Source organism: Hyla sarda, chromosome 5, assembly GCF_029499605.1.
Source record: "Hyla sarda isolate aHylSar1 chromosome 5, aHylSar1.hap1, whole genome shotgun sequence".
Taxonomy (NCBI): Eukaryota; Metazoa; Chordata; class Amphibia; order Anura; family Hylidae; genus Hyla; species Hyla sarda.
In genome coordinates, this window is record NC_079193.1 from 116,425,487 (window position 1) to 116,441,653 (window position 16,167).

The 16,167-nt window shown below is 38.8% G+C and overlaps 1 protein-coding gene across 4 annotated transcripts in view; it reads right to left on the reverse strand.

The window, feature by feature from the left end:
- The window catches only part of TRIO (trio Rho guanine nucleotide exchange factor), a 748,009-nt gene that overhangs the window by 367,292 nt on the left and 364,550 nt on the right, over positions 1-16,167 (reverse strand). For all 4 annotated transcript variants that reach the window (XM_056520137.1, XM_056520140.1, XM_056520138.1 and 1 more), the window contains exons 24-25: positions 4,930-5,045; positions 3,428-3,494 (exon numbers count right to left, since the gene is read on the reverse strand). In XM_056520137.1, coding sequence (XP_056376112.1) covers positions 3,428-3,494; positions 4,930-5,045 — 183 coding nt within the window. The remainder of the gene's footprint in view (positions 1-3,427; positions 3,495-4,929; positions 5,046-16,167) is intronic.

Below are 16,167 nucleotides of genomic sequence, written 5' to 3' on the forward strand. Positions count from 1 at the left end.
TGTGGGTCTCCTTTCAGCTTCCATTCGGGCCATTTTTCCTGCTCCTCTTCATTACAGAGCACTCTAGCGTTTGAAGATTTGCCACTTAAGGGAAAGTCTCGGTTATTCAGACAAGATTCACCTCTCTTCTTTGGTGGCTTGCTCACAGAATCCTGGAACGGGAAAGCAATATTTCACCCGAAACCAGATATCATTATAGAATCAGATTCGAGTCTCTCCAGACGGGGGCGCTCATTGCGGTCCCTTTTCTACCAGAGGAAAATGGTCTCCATCAGTCCCAAATTGCCTAGAATTACTTGCGGGATTCTTTGCCTTAAAGAGTTTTCCTATTGTACACAACAGGTATGGTCCTGTACACGACCGAAATACTCACAGGATTGTGAAGGAAAAAAGGAGGCCCTTAGGTCCGGCGCTGCTTGGTCCACAAGGTTCAGTGGAAGTCGTGGTGAAGGTTAAAAAGTAGTTTATTTAAAATTAATAAATAAAACTATTTTCCAAATGCATGCGAGCAATGACGCGTTTCGGGATTAGCATATCCCTTCTTCAGATTGCAAATTCCTAATTCCTATTATTTGAGTTGCAACTATCAAATTCAAATAAAAGAAGGGGAGGTGCTTATGTCTTAGCAATATAGCACTCCCTTGATATATCTTAACAGCTCTCTTCTCCTTGTTTTGGTATTTTCTGACATAATACAAGCACAATATTCACATATATGTTGCTTTTATTAATTTTAAGAATGGAAATAAAAGGTATTTTTTAGGCACCTCTTTCACTGGTATTGGTCAGCTGGTGGTTTATATTATAATATCCTTAAAGAGTTTTGCAAAAAATTTGCACGGACAACATATCTGCCGTCCAATACATCCATCATTTGCAAGGTACGACTTCCAAACTTCTTGCAGACTTTGTCAAGGATTTCTGGCATTTCTGTCTAGACAGGAACATTGTCCTGAAAGCGGAATACCTTCCAAGAATTTCCAACTCAATTGCGGATTGGTGCTCACGCTATCTCACAGATTCCAGTGATTGGAGACTTCATCCTCCAATCTTCCAAGCAATCAATCCATTATGGGGTAGTCTACATATGGACCTATTCGCTTCTTGTCTCAACACTCAACTTCCTCTTTAGCTGGCGTCCAGATCCAGAGGCATTGGGTGTAGACGCCTTCCTTCAATTTTGGCCTTAGAAGATAATATACGCCTTTCCTCCTTTCAATCTCATTCCACGGGTCGAATCTTCTTCTGGACCCTCAAGAGAATGATCATCCTCTAAATCAATCTGACCAATTACCTCTGGTCGCTTGGTTGATCTCAGGTCAGCAAGATCTGACCTTTAATTTTCTAAATCAACTCAAGACATCCTTTCCGATGCCTGGGCCCCAGGTACCAGATCAGCTTACCGATCAGCCTGCAGACTTTGGATTCATTGGTGCGATCAATGGGATTTGGATCCCTTACGAGCACCTATATCTCACATCTTAAATTTCCTTTCTGCATCCTATGATGCTGGTAATGCCTAAAGAACCATTAACCTATATCGTTCTGCAATTTCTTCCAGACATTTTCCTATCGATCCAATTCCCATTGGTAGACATCCTTTAGTTTGCCAATTACTTAAAGGCAATCGTTTCCGTAGACCTCCTTTACCTAAATATAGTTCCACTTGGGATGTCAATATTATTCTAGATATGTTCATTTCTTGGGATGACAATGATTTATCATTAAAACTTCTCTTTTTTAAATGTAGTTCTCCTCTGCCTTATTTCTGTCAAATCGGTTTCCAATGTCTGATCTCTTGATATATCTTGCAGACAATTAGCTCCCCAAGGAGTTATCTTCTCTATATTTCGTTTTAACATAGTAACATAGTTCATGAGGTTGAAAAAAGACCAGATTCCATCAAGTTCAACCTATATCCCTACTGAGTCCCTACTGAGTTGATCCAGAGGAAGGTAAAAAAAAACTCATACTAGAGGTAAAAATTCCTTCCCGACTCCAAATATGGCAGTCAGAATAAATCCCTGGATCAACGTTCTGTCCCTATAAATCTAGTATACATAACCAGCGATGTTATTACCAAAAATGCATCCAGACCAGTTTTGAACTCTTTTACAGAGTTCACCATGACCACCTCCTCCGGGAGAGAATTCCACAGTCTCACTGCTCTTACAGTAAAGAACCCCCGTCTGTGCTGGTGTAGAAACCTTCTTTCCTCTAAACGTACTAAAACAAACTTTCATTCGGTCTTTTATCCTTCTTTTCCACACCACGAAAAACTCTGTGTGGTTTGTTGTCTTCGCTCTTATGAATCCAGAACAGAATCTCTCAGAATTCCTTCTTCCTCCCAACTACTGATTTCTTTTTGCAAACCTCATGCTCCTGTCTCTTCACCCACTCTTGCTAGATGGGTTAGACAAACCATGAGTTTGGCAGGCATTGATATCTCAAAGTTTGGTGCCCATTCTACTAGGGGAGCTGTTTCTATTAAACTATTCTATTCCAATCAGGAGCTTCCCTCTCAGACTTGATGAAAGCGGCCAACTGGTCTACTGATTCTACTTTTAAAACTTCTTATTTTTTAAACTAGAATCTCATGTCTCTATATTCTTATTGCAATCAAATTTTAAGGATTATATTCTTTCTGTTATGTATGTATGTATATATATATATATATATATATATATATATATATATATATATAGCTTTAAACTAGCTTAAAACGAGCATCTTGTCTTGCCGTAAAATTGAAAATTTTCCTATCCTAGTTGACGGAAAATTTGGATTTTATTAAAGACAAGATGCGAGTATTGTCCCTCCCTGAACCCATCCCTATAATTATTTTATTTTCTCTTTATTTTGACAGCTCAACAATAATTTTCTACTCACAACTCATCCTACCGGTCCATTATTGATTGGATATATATTGAAGGATGCATCCACCAAAGATGCATCTTCAGTTCCTTAGTTCAAGTTGATCCTCTCATCTGATGCTTCACCGCAAAGAAGAAATTAGTTACCTGGGCGACAGTTACCTATATTACCTATCCTGTGATCTGATTGGATACTGTTATGGGCAGCATATTAGGTTGCATCCTATGTTACATGCTTGTATACACCTTATATGTTAATTTTTTTCTTGAATACATACAGTACTTATTTGCTGTTGAGTTCAGTAAAAGAAGTTAAAAGCATAATACTCGCATCTTGTCTTTAATAAAATCCAAATTTTCTGTCACCTAGGATAGGAAAATTTTCAATTTAAAGTGTCAAGGAACTCATAAAAAAGTTTATATTTCCTATACATCTATCCCTAATTTGGACAAACAGTAAAGCCATATAAATTAAACAAAAGAATAAACACATCCAAGAAAACATAAATGAGGTTTATGTTAAAAAAAAAAAAGATAAGACTACAACAACTTACATCCAAACATTCTCGGAGGTCTCTAACATACGTTTTTTCCGTTTGAATAAGCTCTGCCATGATAAACCTAAAAGATGGGGAAAACAAAATAACTAAAATAAATACTTAATGTTAACATGAATTTCTCAAGTCAAGGAATGTAAAGAGAACATACAGCCAGTCCTGTCTGTCTTAGTAAATACTTGCATTTTCTATTAAACAATTATTCTGGGACATCTTTCTTCTAGTTCTAAGTTGTGCCACTCTTGTTATTCTTACTAGAAATGTATGACTAAATAGACAATTTTGATTGGATGGAGTACTTACTGCAGCTCTTAATATGAAGCTGAATTGTGTAACTGTTAATAGGCCATTGTTACTTAACATACTGCATAACATAATATTTAATTTGTACAGTTTGTTAAAGTGTTTCAGCGGCAGCTCTAGAGGAAGTTTAGTTTTTACTTTGGCAGTCTAAACTTAGAATCACAGAGATTTTTATACAATCAATCAGTATATTAGGTAACAACATATAAGACATGTAACTCTATCCAAGAGGTACAATAGATTATGTGCAGGTTAGTGATTTATTGGTTAGCACTGTTGACATTGCTGTACTGGGGTCATTCCACACAACCAAAGACAAAACCTCAATGAAGATTGTTCAAAAGTTTTTGGCAAATGTTAATTAGAAAAATGGCATTTAATGGTCAAAAGAGCAACATAGTAAATAGGCAGTACATACATTTATAAAGTGGCTTTTCTCTAATACGGTAAACAGAAAGTGTGTATATTGACTTGTACTTCTGAATTGTGCAAAGTTTGTTGAAAGTATAGTACAGTACCTTTTTAACTTTTTTTTCCACACTTGTCCTGGGGCTAGAGGTAGCTGAAAGGACATGGTCTGTGTTCTAACATTTCCCTGTATTCAGATCACAGATAAAAGTAAGCAAAATCCTGTTGTGCATTAGATATTAGATTGCTGCAACATAGACCATGTCTTCCCAGTATGTTTCTCTACTCCAGGTCAAAGCTGGAAGCATATGACAACATAGATCACATGACAATGGCCAAATGAACAAAGGAATCTTTTGTGTGTGTTTGCCCATGTACAGAACAAAAAAATTGCTCACTTTTAATGTTACGTTAGGGGTTTAGTCTCATTTAATCTTAGGAAAGTTGGATTGCCATTATATCAGGGCAATCTCTTTAACAGCACAGCACTGTACACCAAGATCAGCAATTTAAGTTGGAAGTGAAGAAAGGCAGCAGGACTCATAACTATACTTTACTAGGTGTCTTTAGTCAAGCAGCAAAATATTTTACAATATATACCTGTCACCTGATACACTCTAATTTTGTAAAAATTAAGCTATAGGTTTAGAAAACTGTTACAAGAAAAAAAGTGTATTACCTCAGTAAAGAAATTTTATAAAATGACCAACATAGAATGTTGGGATTAAAACAACATGGTGTTATTAACAAAAGAAAAGAAAAAAAAAAAAAATCAATGAATACATTACTCTTTTCTACGGGCTGACTTCCTTTTCTCTTCATTAAGTTCATGTGTTGCATCCCGTAGCTTTACTTCACATCCTGGTGCACTGCCTGGTATTATGTCTAGCTGCAAACTTTTATTCTGCACAGAAACAAAGTATGTTAAAATAGAAAAACAGTGACATAAGGATAATCTTACTATTCGGGTCACAGAATAAAAGAAAAAAAATTCTGGTCGAGTTTGCGCCAAAAAACAGTTTTAAGTGACTTGCACCACATATATTGTGAGTTTTATACACTTCTGGATGGGACACAAATGTGTACTAGTCGTTCCAAACACACTAAGAATGCTACTGATTTATCAAAGAATCTAAAACACTGTAATAGATCTATGCATTTTGAAGACTCTTTTAGAGAGAGAGAAACCAAAAATCAACAAAAATTATAAATCCATCTCTATATATTCAGTAAAGAGTATGAGTGTCATAAGGGGTTGGGCACTTGCGATATAATAAACACAGGTTGAAATCCCCCCCCCCCCCCAATTTGCGTTCAATCTCCTCATTTCATGTCCAATCCAACCATTTCATAATATGAAATTATATGAAATGAGGGGAATGGCTATATGAAATTAGGGAAATGGCTTAGGGGGGGGGGGGAATAGCTATATATGAAGGGGAACGGCCATATGACGGGATGGGCTATTAGGGGAACAACTATATGTGGGGGAAATGGCTACATGAGGGGGAAGTGCTATAAGAGGTGGAAGGGCTATAAGAGGGGAAAGGGCTATAAGAGGGAAAAGGGCTATAAGAGGGGAAAGGGCTATAAGAGGGGAAAGGGCTATAAGAGGGGAAAGGGCTATAAGAGGGGAATGACAGACTTAACATGTAACATCTTTTAAATCCTTAACTAGGGGCAAGATACAAGCGTTCTATGCTTTGACTCATGATCACAATTTAGTAATTAAGAATGCTGACAAGGAAGGATCATGGATCTTAACAAATATATCTTAACAAATATCTTATTGACCCCTCTCTCGGGATCTGCTGTTAAGCTGTTGAGTACTTTTATTTACAAAACATTTTTAATTCATTGGTGGACCCTCCCGGGAGGTTATGGTCTCTGGAGAGGGTTCATCATGAGTCATGCATCACTGTTTCTAGACAAAGTCCTACGCCCGTACTAAATCTTTCCTATGTAAATTGTGATTTTTTTAATTTTTTTTTAGATCCGATTTCCCTGCTGAACAATGCTATTTTGGTATCCCTATAGTCAGTTTGTAGACATCTATCCTTCACGATCAGGGTCTTCAGGCTAACAGACATGCTATTAGCCATGAACTTTCAGAAAGTAAGATTAGTTTCATCATGACTATTGGATTTTTTTTCTTACCAACATTGTTTTCCTATTTAACGCTATTTACTTGTTAAATCCAAATTGAAGGGACCGCAATGGGCACCACTGAGGCCCCTACTTATGCCAACATATATGTTGCCACGTTGAAAGAAACATACATCACCATGTGCTGGGGATACATAGATTTGAACAGGGTCTAGGGATGATCTTTATGATTTCCACAGATTCTTAAAGGGGTATTCCGGCTTTAGACATTTTATCCCCTATCCAAAGGATAGGGGATTAGATGTCTGATTGTGGCAGGCCCGCCGCTGGGACCCCGCGATCTTCCTGCAGCACCCACATTAAGTGCGGAGCTGAGTCTCCAGGCTCGGAAACCAGACGTTTCCGGGACTGGAAACGTGACATAACACCACACCCCCCCTTGTGATGCCATGCCCCCTCCATGCATGTCTATGGGAGGGGGCGTAACATTATTACTGTAATTTATGTAATATTCACTAATTGTCAATAATTGTGCTGTTCCCTTTCTGTTGTGTGTGTGTGTATATATAGATATATGATCTGTAATGCAATGTAGTTGCTTGAGCAATTGAGCAGCTGAAACATTGCCAATGTAAGATGGAATAAACGCTACACATTTTTTTTGCCATCCGAGAGTGCTGCAGTGATTTTTCTATTGTGGATGTCATGAGGATCCTGTGGACTTGGACTAGGGTTCTACACTGGTTTGCATCACCTTTCATTGTTTTTCATGGTGTGCTTTTTTCAAACTATTTTTATATGAGGGGAATGGTTATATGAGTGGAACGGCAATATAAAATGAGGGGAATGGCTATATGAATTCCCCCTTATTTCATATAGCCATACCCCTTATCTACAATAGGGAGTAGAGTAGAACAGCACACCAAACAATGTACATGCATTTTGGTGCTCGCAGCTTCTGGGGCTGTGGTCAATAGCACACCAATTGCATACAAAAAAGGAATCTCATCGCAGCACACTGATAAAGTGAAAAAATATAAAGTGGTTTATTCCATAAAAAAGTGTTTTCATAGCAAGTGACGTTTCGACTGGGCTCACCCAGTCATTTTCAAGCAGTGCACATTCACATAGTAATCACACATATAAATAGGGGTACCAATCAACCGGCACCAAAATACATTAATAAATCCATTAAGTGTATCACATTAAAAATTGCAGAAAATAATTTCATATTTCGTGTATCCATAAAGTGCATACAGAAAATAAAGTGTATAGTGCATATAATCAAAAGTGTAAAGTGCAAATGTGAGCATAAATAAAGATTAAAACTGGTACTGCCGAAATAATTCATAATGATCCACATCTGTAAACACTCATTTAGTTAGGGGGGGGGGGGGGAGGAGACATCTCTCACTCACTTGATGCTTTCTCCATAATGCGCGCTGAATTCAGGCATCATAGCAAATAAACTGCGTAGGCGCGGGTCTCCACGCACTGCACTCATAGATTCTGCAGTTATTTCCGGGCTAAGGATGAATAACCAATATGCTCATACGCATAGTGCACGTGACTAACGTGTACCACATCACCTACACATAACTAGTTTGGCTAGTTTGTTTACATTATTACATGCGCTCCGAATGTCAGATGTATGTTACGCATGCGCATTCCGTGCGTAGGGCTAACCGGCCCCATTTTTAAATGTAGCGAATCTGCCCATACTTTAATCAGAGACCAAAGTAAGTAATTTTAATGTAAATATCATGTCTGTGGTTCTAATTAACTCCCAAAACAGCATCTCAATCACTACAATTTTCAGACCAACTGTGTATCTTAATGAAAAGACACACAATTGACTGCAGTAAGTGAGGGAAAAGACACCCGACTCCCCCACATTTATGTGAATGGTATCGGATGTCAGCCCCCACTACAAATAAAACCATTGAATCAGTGTTCGGAACCCCATCTATTAAGACAGGGATTCATCACCTCTCTCGGTCATATTCTTATTAGGCACATATCAACAGCATACATACATACTCCACTGACAAGATCAGAAGGTCTTTATGCATGGTAATATGTCTTTACCACAGTCCAAATGTGCCGGATGCCCAACCAAAAATATCAATATATCGTCCTGAGCCCAATTACACTCAAAAGAATATATGAAAACATACAATTTATTAAACAATAATGATAAATAATAAATACATTTTTAATTTTAAAAATTATAAAAAAATAAAAATAAAAAAAACTAAATACTAATCAATGTAGCATCAGTAGAGTGTTCTTTGATGTCTCCATGATATCTCCAGTCCTTGTCGATACGTCTGGCTTCACCAGTCTGTCCTTGAAGTTGGTGTTTCTCCTGAACGACATAAGTGGATATTCTTTAAATTCCATAATATTGAACCCATCTCTGATCAACGGCCAATGTTTGTGTATAATTTTCGACACCTCCCCTGAAAGATCATTATAGGTGGTAATGAACGGTATAAGTTGTTCTTCTGTCTATTGTCGCCTCTAATTACTCTTTCTTTTTGTTTCAAGACCAATCTTTCTGGGTACCCTCTTTCTAGAAAATTGTTCACCAACTCCTCTAATTTGCATATACCGTTCGTCACCACCTATAATGATCTTTCAGGGGTGGTGTCGAACATTATACGCAAACATTGGCTGTTGATCAGAGATGAGTTAAATATGAAGGGATTTAAAGAATATACACTTCTGTCGTTCAGGAGAAACGCCAACTTCAAGGACAGATTGGTGAAGGCAGACGACAAGGACTGGAGATATAATGGAGACATAAAAAAGAAAACACTACTGATACTACATTGATTAGTATTTAGTTTTTTTAAATTATTTTTTTAATTAAAAATTCATTATTTTTATATTTATGGATATTATTTATGATTTATCATTATTGTTTCATAAATTAATTTTTTTCATATATTCTGTTGAGTGTAATTGGGCTCAGGATGATGTATTGATAATTTTGGTTGGGCATCCGGCACATTTGGATTGTGGTAAAGACATATTACCATACATAGAGTATGTATGTATGCTGTTGATATGTGCCTAATAAGAATATGACCGGGAGAGGTGGCGGATTCCTGTCTTAATAGATGGGGTTCCTAACACTGATTTAATGGTCTTTGAATTTATTTGTAGTGGGGGCTGACATCCGATACCATTCACATAAATGTGGGGGAGTCAGGCGTCTTTGCCCTCACTAACTGCAGTCCATTGTGTGTCTTTTCATTAAGATACACAGTTGGTCTGAAAATTGTAGTGATTGAGATGCTGATTTGGGAGTTAATTAGAACCACAGACATGATCTTTACATTAAAATTACTTACATTGGTCTCTGATTAAAGTATGGGCAGATTTGCCACATTTAAAAATGGTGCCGGTTAGCCCTGCGCACGGAATGCGCAGGCGTAACATACGCCTGACATTCGGAGCACAAGTAATAATGTAAACAAACTAGCCATGTGTTATGTGTAGGTCAAGTGGTACACGTTAGTCACATGGACTATGTGTATGAGCTTATTGGTTATCCGTCCTGAGCCCGGAAATAACTGCAGAATCTATGGGCACAGTGCGTGGAGTTGATTTGTATATGATGCCGGAATTCGGCATGTGTTATGGAGAAAGCAACGGGTGAGTGTTTGAGAGATGTCTCCTCCCCCCTAACTAAATGAGTGTTTACAGATGTGGATCATTATGAATTATTTTGGCAGTACCAGTTTTAATCTTTATTTATGCTCACATTTGCACTTTACACTTTTGATTATATGCACTATGCACTTTATTTTCTGTATGCACTTTATGGATACACGAAATATGAAATTATTTTCTGTAATTTTTAATGTGATACACTTAATGGATTTATTCATTTATTTTGGTGCCGGTTGATTGGTACCCCTATTTATATGTGTGATTACTATGTGGATGTGCACTGCTTGAAAATGACTGGGTGAGCCCGGTCGAAACATCGCTTGCTATGAAAACACTTTTCTATGGAATAAACCACTTGATTTTTTCACTTTATCCGTGTGCTGCAGTGAGATTCCTTTTTGTTTGAATACACCTTATCTAGCCATATATAGCCATATAGCCCAACCCCCCATTCATGTACCTGGCCTGCACACTGCCAGTGTTCCCTTTCACACAGCTGTCACCATAGGAGGAAGTCACTGGGAGGGAGCTACAGCCGTACCCTCACTGAATTGGCCAGGCATCTGAAGAGTTAATGCCAGACATAGGAGATCAAACCCCGGGAACAGGTAATTATAAAACCGAGGAGGCAATGGGGGCGACGTGCGGTGCGTGGGGGGGATGGTTGCGGCGTGCGGTGCGGTGGGAAGGTGGTGCTTCGGTGCAGTGGGAGCGGGGGCTTGACATTATCGGATTATCGGCAAGGTAATTGCCGATACCGATAACGTCAAAAATGGTGAATGTCGGCCAAACCGATAGTCTGTCGATCCCTAGTTTTTAGCTTCTAGTATGTTTTTTATTTTTATAAAACACCAAAAAAAAACACAATTATAAGATTGAAAAGATTGACAGATAAATTATTTTAAATTACCTGGTAACCTCTGATGCACATAAAAATGAGTGTTTTTAGCTTCTAGTATAACAAATACTACAAAAACTATAATTGTTTTACATGAGGGGTGTTCAATAAATTCTCGGCAATGTGATTATTTTGCTTACTTAGCAGGCAATTTTATCATAGTTCCAGGTATAGACAGTCTCTGAGAGCAAGATCTAAAAATTTAACTTGTTTTGACCATTAGCGTTATTGCAATCCTACGAATAATCATAAGATGAAAAACTTGAGCATCACACAATAACATTTTTTACAAAACAAGGAAAAAAAAAACATACATATGGTTGCAGTTTGTCAAAAAGCTGCTCTTTCATTATCCACAGATCCAAAGTGGTCTAGCGGATTTAAAGGGGTACTCCGGTGAAAACCTTTTTTCTTTTAAATCAACTGGTGGCAGAAAGTTAAACATATTTGTAAATTACTTCTATTAAAAAATCTTAATCCTTCCAGTACTTATTAGCTGCTGAATGCTACAGAGGAAATTCCTTTCTTTTTGGAACACTGATGACATCACGAGCACAGTGCTCTCTGCTGACATATCTGTCCATTTTAGCAACCGTGCATAGCAGATGCATGCTAAGGGCAGCATGGTGGCTCAGTGGTTAGCACTGCTGCCTTGCAGTGCTGGGGACTTGAGTACAAATCCCACTAAGGACAACAATAAGTAAAGCGATATTATTATAATAACCAGAACTGTGGTAATGATGTCATCAGAGAGCATTCCAAAAAGAAAAGAATTTCCTCTGTAGTATTCAGCAGCTAATAAGTAAAGGAAGGATTAAGATTTTTTAATAGAAGTAATTTACAAATATGTTTAACTTTCTGCCACCAGTTGATTTAAAAGAAAAAAGGTTTTCCCCGGAGTACCCCTTTAAGAGGCAGAGCATAAAAGATGACCCACATGCCAGACAACAAGAGAAAGCAGCTACAGACAAAATCATTGAAAAAAAATGTGATGTTAGATGCTCAGGTTTAAGTGCAAACATTAGCATAAATAACTAATCTGTTGTAGAAAGAGGAGTGTGTACTTATTTTTTTTAATAATCTCTATTAGTTTTTCCATTTTTTAAATACATAGATTACTTAACGTGCATGTTGAGTCTTACAACATAACAAACAAACACACAAAAACAAAAAAAACAAAAAAGGCGAAAAAATTATATATATATATATATATACACATATATATATACACACAATATCAAATTTTAGTATGTCTCAAAAAATTTTCTCCACATTTCCCAACACTTTTCAAATTTAACAGTTTTGCCTTCCCTTCTTGCAATTAATTCCTCCATAGTATAAGAAAATTGAGTTCTGGCAATAACTCTTGCTAGGTCTGGAATTTCCTTAGATTTCCATAACGATGCTAATGTAATGCGAGCATTAGTTAATATATGAAAAATAATATAGCGGGTATGACTCGGACATTCCCTCAGTCCCAAGGACAACAAGGCCATACCTGGGCTCCATGACAATTCATGTGACACTATGGATTGTAAGAGCTGAAAGATCTCCTTCCGGGCGGGGATCGGAGCGGGATGGCTGCTGAAATCATTCAGCAGGCATCCCGTGCAAATGCCCAGGGGGGTCATTAGACCCCCCCCATGTAGGCGATCGCGACAAATCGCAAGTGAATTCACACTTGCGATTTGCGCGATTCCGGGTCATTACGGGTCTATAGTGACCCTGTGACCCGGAATGTAAGGGGGATCGCGGTTGTCTAAGACACCCACGATCCCCCTGTAGCGATAGGAGTGAGGTGGCACGGGTGCCACCCCTCCTATCCCTGCTATTGGTGGTCTAGACGCGACCACCAATAGCAGATCGGGGGCGGGGGGGTTTACTTTTGTTTTCCCCGTCCTGCCCTCCCATAATAGGCGGGGCAGGACGGGGAAACGACGGGGACCGGCACCGAAGATCCACTTACCGATCCGGGCCGGCGACGGAGGCTGCAGGCGACGGAGATCGGCGGGCGGCGATGACGTGCGGCTGGATCTGACGGAAGCCGGGGAGTTGCCTAGCAACATCTGGAGGGTATAGTTTGAGACCATTATACAGTGGTCTCTAACTGTAGTCCTCCAGATGTTGCAAAACTACAACTCCCAGCATGCCCAGACAGCTGTTTGGGCATGCTGGAATATGTAGTTTTGCAACAGCTGGAGGGCTACAGTTTGAGACCACTATATAGTGGTCCCTAAACTGTAGCCCTCCAGATCTTGCAAAACTACAACTTCTAGCATGCTCAAACAACTGTTTGCTGTCAGGGCATGCTGGGAATTGTAGTTTTGCAACAGCTGGAGGACCACAGTTTGGAGATCACTTTGCAGTGTTCTCTAAAACTACAAAGGGGAGAAAATTCCTAAATTTATTGCAGGATAATTTTATGGGCCAGTTTGTGGAGGACCCAACAAGAAGTGATGCCTTGTTGGATCTGATCATTTCCAACAACGCAAAGCTGATTGGTAATGTAACTGTGCGGGAAAACCTTGGTAATAGCGACCACAATATAGTTACTTTTGACTTAAAATGTAGAAAACAAAGACAGACGGGGAAAGCAAAAACATATAACTTTAAAAAGGCAAATTTCCCTGGGCTGAGAGCTGCACTACAGGACATAGACTGGGGGGAGGTGTTCTCAAATACTGATACAGAAGGTAAATGGGACATCTTTAAATCAACTCTAAATAACTATACAGCTAAATATATACCAAAGGGGAACAAATATAAACGATTAAAACTAAATCCTACATGGCTGACAAATGAGGTTAAAAGAGCAATTAACAACAAAAAAATTGCCTTCAAAAAATACAAATCTGATGGGTCAGCTATAACATTTAAGCAGTACAAGGAGCTTAATAAAATCTGTAAAAATGTAATAAAAACAGCAAAAATTCAAAATGAGAGACAGGTGGCCAAAGAAAGCAAAACTAATCCTAAATATTTTTTTAGATATATAAATACAAAAAAAACAAGGACAGAGCATGTAGGACCCCTTAATAATGATAATGGGGAGGTTGTCACGGGCGATCAAGAGAAGGCGGAGCTACTGAATGGGTTCTTTAGTTCTGTATACACTATGGAAAAAGGAGCTGACATTGGCCAGGTCAGTGCTGGTAACACATCATATAATGTATTGAACTGGCTTAATGTAGAGATGGTACGAGGCAAGTTAAGTAAAGGAAATGTAAGCAAATCTCCAGGGCCGGATGGACTACACCCAAGAGTTCTTAGAGAGGTAAGTTCAGTAATATCTGTACCCTTGTTCATGATATTTAGAGATTCTCTGGTGTCTGGTATTGTGCCAAGGGACTGGCGCAAGGCGAATGTGGTACCAATCTTCAAGAAGGGCTCTAGGTCTTCGCCAGGCAATTATAGACCGGTAAGTCTAACGTGCATTGTGGGTAAATTGTTTGAAGGACTTATAAGGGATTACATACAGGAATACATAGGGGATAATAGTATTATAAGTGATATCCAGCATGGGTTTACTAAGGATAGAAGTTGTCAAACCAATCTAATTTGCTTTTATGAAGAGGTGAGTAGAAGCCTTGACAGAGGAATGGCTGTGGATATAGTGTTTCTGGATTTTGCCAAAGCATTTGATACTGTCCCTCACAGACGTCTGACAGGTAAGTTAAGGTCCTTGGGCTTGTAAACTATAGTTTGTAACTGGATTGAACACTGGCTCATGGATCGTACCCAGAGAGTGGTGGTCAATGATTCTCTGATTGGTCCCCAGTTATTAGTGGTGTACCCCAAGGTTCAGTACTGGGCCCGCTGCTGTTTAATTTATTTATCAATGATATAGAGGATGGTATTAACAGCTCTGTTTCTATCTTTGCAGATGACACCAAGCTTTGTAGCACGGTACAGTCTATAGAGGATGTGCATAAGTTACAAGATGACTTGGATAGACTAAGTGTCTGGGCATCCACTTGGCAAATGAAGTTCAATGTGGATAAATGTAAAGTTATGCATCTGGGTACTAATAACATGCATGCGTCGTATGTCTTAGGGGGGATTAAACTGGCAGAGTCACTGGTAGAGAAGGATCTGGGTGTACTTGTAGATCACAGACTACAGAATAGCATGCAATGTCAGGCTGCTGCTTCCAAAGCCGGCAGGATATTGTCATGTATCAAAAGAGGCATGGACTCAAGGGACAGGGACATAATACTCCCCCTTTATAAAGCATTGGTACGGCCTCACCTGGAATATGCTGTTCAGTTTTGGTCGCCTGTTCATAAAAGGGACACTGCGGAGTTGGAAAGGGTGCAGAGACGCGCGACTAAACTAATATGGGGCATGGAACATCTTAGCTATGAGGAGCGATTAAAGGAGTTACAATTGTTTAGTCTTGAGAAGAGACGTTTAAGGGGGGATATGATAAACGTATATAAGTATATAAATGGCCCATACAAAAAATATGGAGAAAAACTGTTCCAGGTTAAACCCCCCAAAGGACGAGGGGGCACTCCCTCCGTCTGGAGAAGAAAAGGTTTAGTCTAAAGGGGCGACACGCCTTCTTTACCGTGAGGACTGTGAATTTATGGAACGGTCTACCTCAGGAACTGGTCACAGCAGGAACAATTAACAGCTTTAAAACAGGGTTAGATACATTCCTGGAACAAAACAACATTAATGCTTATGCAGAATTATAAAACTACATCCCTTTCCCTTATCCCCTTACACGCTTCCCTTCAATTCCCTGGTTGGACTTGATGGACGTATGTCTTTTTTCAACCATACTAACTATGTAACTGTGACAGTGAGATAGGATTCCTGCTGCCTTAAAATTTAATGATCAGTAATATGAGCACCCCTCTTCAGATTGCTGGTCTCCCCCTAAGCAGACAGGTGGGGAGGTGACAGAAAAGATCGGAGATCTACTTTCAGAGAATGACGTGATGCCAGAGAGCTCAGCCGTTAACAGAAGATCTTTGCATTACAGCTAATAACATTATATTATGTATAGTTAAATAAGTTGCTTTATTATACTTTTTGACACCACTCATAGGTTGTTTATTTTGCTGGAATACCCCATTATTTTTATTGAAGGTCAGCACAAGATGGGTACCTCTCACAGACCCTCATAAACTAGTTTGAGTGGACTGTTGTAAAAATATTTTAGAGCTGTGTGGTGACAATCCTTCAATTAATATTGATCGAATTGTGACTAGAGATTAAACTTGGGTGTGGCATTATGACCCAGAAAGCAAACAGATATAACTGCAGTAGGTCAAGAAACGGAATGACCCTCAGAATAAGTTGTAAATTACTTTATTTGGAAAGCTAATAGGAA